The following is a 5,203-nucleotide window of genomic DNA, read 5'->3' as shown; positions in this document are numbered from 1 at the left end:
CTGGGCGACAGATGGAGACTCCGTCTCAGAAAAAAAAAAAAAAAAAAAAAGAAATAGAAGCAAAAGACAGGGTATCTTCATGGCTCCAATGAAATGGTCTCCCTAGACAGTATGAACCATTTATAACTCAGGTTTTAGAAGGGATTGTGAAATTCTCATCTACTTGCAAGAAGGCTCCTGGCGGACACTGACATGAAGCAATCCCTACCATTTCCCTCTTAGAAAAAGGTGGGCACTAAATTGTCAGGCCTCTCCATTCTGAATAAAATAGTACAACTTTTACATGTCTTGCTTGGTCTAAGGTCCAAGACTGGTTAGGCCTAAGCATCAAAAGTTAGGCCTGGAGACACTGCACTGCCTCTAGTTGCAGAAGGAAGCAGGTATGGTGAAACATGAAGTAATTGCTGAGACACAGAAGTGTTAACCTTATTTTATGTCTAAATAAAAGGTGGTAGTGTGCGAGTTATTGCCAGCAACAGCAATTCTACTACCAACAACAAAAGTGTAGCCACCATGTCTGGTTATGATATTCTTTCTTCAGGGAATCCCACAAAGGGAGAAATGCAAATGTCTGAGATATCCTAGAGACTAAGCTAGTATCTCACAAGTTCAATTATAGCCAATAATGGTAGACTATGCTTCCAGGGATCTTTATAGATATGAATCAACTTCTGAGTATAGTTTGAAGAGACAGAAAATAGTAAACAATAATTTACCATTATCATTTCCAGAATTTTCTGAGGAATATATCAGAATACCTGGGTAATAAGTAACTATTTATAAATGGATATCCTTGTCACTCCAACAGTATTATTTCTAGGAAATTATAGTTTCAAATCTGCTGGGGGGACCATATTCAATCTGACTTTGAGGGTGTACATACCTTCATTTGCTCTTACCATTTGCACTGGCTAGTTACTGGACTGAATTGGAAGCTTCTCTTTTAAAACTGGGAAACCATCCTGGCCTTAAAAACCAATAACCACAGCAACTTTTGCCAAAATTTCTTACTAACTGGTTCAAATGGACTTAATCTAGTCATTCACTGAATTCAGAGCAATCTAGCTTATTGCTGAAAGAAAACTTTTTTTTTTCCATACAGGGTCTCATTCTGTTACCTAGGCTGGCGTGCAGTGGTGTGATCATGGCTCACTGCAGTCTGGACCTCCCAGGTGCAATCCTTCTGCCTCAGCCTCCCAAGTAGCTGGGACTATAGGTGCACACCACCATGCCCAGCTAATTTTTGTATTTTTAGTATAAATGGAATTTCACCATGTTGCCCAGGCTGGTCTCAAACTCCTGGGCTCAAGCGATCTCTCTGCCTCAGCCTTCCAAAGTGCTAGGATTACAGGTGTGAGTCACTATGCCCAGCCTGAAATAAAACTTTTTTTTTTTTTGAGAGGGAGTCTCACTCTGTCGCCCAGAATGGAGTACAGTGGCACAATTTCAGCTCACTGCAACCTCTGCCTCCCTGGTTCAAGTGATTCTCTTGCTTCAGTCTCTGGGTAGCTGGGATTCGTGCCACCATGCCTGGCTAATTTTTTGTATTTTTAGTAGAGACAGGGTTTCACCACGTTAGCCAGGATGGTTTCGATCTCCTGACCTCGTGATCCATTCGCCTCGGCCTACCAAAGTGCTGGGATTACAGGTGTGAGCCACGGTGCCCAGCCTAATTTTCATAGTTTTAGTAGAGACGGGGTCTCACCATGTTGGTCAGGCTGGTCTTGAACTCCTGACCTCGTGATCCGCCCACCTCGGTCTCCCAAAATACTGGGATTACAGGCATGAGTCACCACGCCTGGCAAGAAAACTTTTTAATGATCCTAGGGGCAAGTATAAATTTTCGAGGACCTAGAAGACAATGTGATCATTGCCTGCAAAATCAAATGAATAAATTCAACAATGACTTTTCTGTTTTTTTGAGACTAAGCCAGGCGGAGTGCAGTGGTGCAATCTTCGCTCACTGCAACCTCCGCCTCCCGGGTTCAAGCAATTCTTATGTCTCAGGCTCACAAGTAGCTGGGATTGCAGGTTCACGCCACTACATTGGGCTAATTTTTGTATTTTTAGTAGATGTTGGCCATGTTGGCCATGGCTGGTTTCAGACTCCTGATCTCAAGTGATCCACCCGCCGCAGCCTCCCGAAGTGCTGGGATTACAGGTGTGAGCCACTGCACCCAGCCAATAATGACATTTAATGGTTATCTTATTCTAAAAGGATGGCCATATGTGAAATGACTACAGAAAAATATACAGTGGCATTTAATCATATGTGCATTTAATTTATGAGAATATAAGCTTGGCAAAAAAAAAAAAAGGAAAGAGGAAAATCACAAGTAGTGCAGAATTCTTACTGCCATTTGATTCAATAAGCATATGTCCAGGTGAGGATGAGATGGTAGATGCATATCCAATGTCCAGACCTTAGGAGATCCTAGTTGCTATTCCCTTAGAGAGTGGGCATCTGTCAGTGCTGGGTGGGACTCTGTGTTTATATTTGATACAACATGGCTCCTAAAACAAAATTTTTTACCAATGCAATTTTCACTTTAAACATTAGTTATACAACCTATGCCTGGGTGAAATTTTGTGGCTGAACCAAAACGAACCTGATCCATGCACTTGTGATGATGGTATATCACAAATATACCAGAACCTGATCAAATGAGGATTCACCACCAATGACAGGCAGACCTCATCAAACCGTCCATTGACAAGAATCATAATGAAACCAAACTGAAATAGACTAAATCATTAAGAACATGGAGTTACATATCCTTCTCCATGAGGCTAGAGTGGGCAGACAAGTGCTTCCTAGCCACAATAACCATGGTTTATTGGAAGAATAAGGTTTTTAAATTTAAGACAATTTTTTAGAATTGTTCTCAAAAAGAAAAGGTTTTTTCCTCAAAGAACATTTGGGGATCACATGTAAATGGGCTGCTAAAGGCCTCAGAGTTTCCCTGAGGCTAAGGGGTCTCTGCTACCTTACTTACATCATGATAGAGATCTAACAAAAATATTCAGAAAACCAAAAGATAATCTTTATGCCCTAGCACAATCTATAAAATGCCATCACATCAACCAACATATATCAATATATTAATTGCATCATATCAACATATTACAGTGGATACAACTTTCATCTATGGAAAAAACTAAATACTTAAAGAGGTAAGTACTTTAAAAATTAACTGATACCCAAGAGCCTAGTAACTGAATACCACTCTTGAAGAGGATACCGACCCTTTGAAAAAGTCCTGTTTGCTGAGTTTTTCTGATTGTACCAGCTGATAGAGTAGTTGGCCCATGTGATCCCTGGTGATCTGGCTCCTTTCCAGGGTGGACTCCACTCCCACTCTCACAAAAACATGTAGCAGGCCCTGGGCATTCAGCTCTTCCACACACTGCACGGCTTCCTGTTCCAACAGCAAAGAAAGGCTTACTCCAAAATCTGGATAGTGTTACCAGAATGTTAAGATAACTTTAAAATCTTTTACTTATAACAGAATTAGGAGAAAGCTCCATGAACAAAACAGTTTCCATATTTAAGTTTCTATTTGTTTAACATAATATATAGCTCAGTATATTGCAGGCTGATATGGGCAATATTAAAAGTCATACAAAAAAAGAGCATTATAGCTCTTTTCAAATTTGTCTAGTAGATTTTCCAGTTTTTACCAGAGAACTGTTTTTATAAATAAAATTTTTTTTAAAAATGATGCATCTTTACAAAGTTAACATGTTTAGTTTAACAATTTTATTAAACATCACTCAAAGGGCCAGAGTCAAATGTATTTTTCTACATAATATTTACTTATTTTATGATCATTTATTTAAAAAATTGAAAATGGTATATTATGAAATAGACATTTAATGTCATGATTCAAAAGCCTTAATGTGTCAACAGAGGTTACTGTGTCTATGTAGGTTAATATTTGCGCAATCTTCAATGAAAAAGGTCTTCATATGAAAATTAAATTGAAGTGATATAGTTAGGTTAAGCATTAAAATTCTTTTAGTAAGTTTTTGTGGTATGCTTCTTAATTTGTGCTTGTTAACTGGTGTTTACTATAGAGTAATCCAGCCAAGTCAATATCTTTGGTCTGAAGGGTGAAAGCCGGTCAGCCAGAGTTGCTGATACACCAATAAAGCAGTGTACCTCTCTGCTCTCAGCCACTGGAAATTAGTCTGGTGCCCTGAATTCAAAATCTTTTCATTCAATCTTTGAAGCAAAGTAGCTCTTCCAAGGGGGAGGATGTAGATAGGAAGGGTGGTGACCTGATGCAGAAGGGAGGAAGCTCATCTAGGTGTCTCACCACTGCTGCTTTTTCCTCCTTGCTCCTTTATTTAATACCTCCCTCACATTAACTTTTTATCTAACAAAATTTCAAGCCTACGGAAAAATTAAAGTGATACAATATACAACTACATATTTTCACTTTGATTTAGATTCATCAATTGTTGTTTTCTTTCTTTCTGAATGTCCAAGAAATTTACTATTAATGATGTAAATAAAAATATTTGATATATCATACATATTCAAATTTCCACAACTGTCTCTAAATGTCTAATACAGCTTTTTGTTGTTGCTGAGTCCAGTTGAGAATTCGACTTTACATGTTATGATGTTGTTCATATTCTTTTAATCTAAAACAGTCCTTTCTCTTTTTTGTCTTTTCATGACATTGCCATTTTTGAAACATTCAAGACAATTATCATGTAAAATGGTTTCTTTTTTCTTTTGAGACGGAGTTTCACTCTTGTCGCCCAGGCTGGAGTGCAATGATGCACTCTTGGCTCACTGAAACCTCTGCCTCCCAGGTTCAAGAGATTCTCCTGCCTCAGTCTCCCAAGTAGCTGGGATTACAGGCATGCACCACCATGCCTGGCTAATTTTGTATTTTTAGTAGAGACGATGTTTCCCCATGTTGGTCAGGCAGGTTTCAAACTCCTGACCTCAGGTAATCGCCTGCCTCAGCCTCCCAAAATGCTGGGATTATAGGTGTGAGCCACCGCGCCCGGCTGTAAAAGGTTTCTTATATATGCTTTTAACCAACTAATTTCCTTTTGTTTCTGGCCACATCTGTAACTCACACACAGTCTTAGTTTGTTAAATAAATTACCACTCATCCTTCTTATTCCAACTTCCAGAATGTTGTTTCTGTCTATTCCTTGGTCTCTTCATTCCTGTGGGTCTTTC

The 5,203-nt window shown here is 39.0% G+C and overlaps 1 protein-coding gene across 2 annotated transcripts in view; it reads right to left on the bottom strand.

The window, feature by feature from the left end:
• The window catches only part of EIF4G3 (eukaryotic translation initiation factor 4 gamma, 3), a 374,612-nt gene that overhangs the window by 27,121 nt on the left and 342,288 nt on the right, over positions 1 to 5,203 (bottom strand). For both annotated transcript variants that reach the window (XM_011933977.1, XM_011933978.1), the window contains one exon: positions 3,247 to 3,419. In XM_011933977.1, the coding sequence (XP_011789367.1) occupies positions 3,247 to 3,419 (173 nt within the window). The remainder of the gene's footprint in view (positions 1 to 3,246; positions 3,420 to 5,203) is intronic.

Source organism: Colobus angolensis, unplaced genomic scaffold (assembly GCF_000951035.1).
Source record: "Colobus angolensis palliatus isolate OR3802 unplaced genomic scaffold, Cang.pa_1.0 Scaffold130, whole genome shotgun sequence".
Classification (NCBI taxonomy): Eukaryota; Metazoa; Chordata; class Mammalia; order Primates; family Cercopithecidae; genus Colobus; species Colobus angolensis.
Note: the sequence above shows the minus strand (reverse complement) of the source record. Positions and strands in the feature narration are given on the sequence as shown.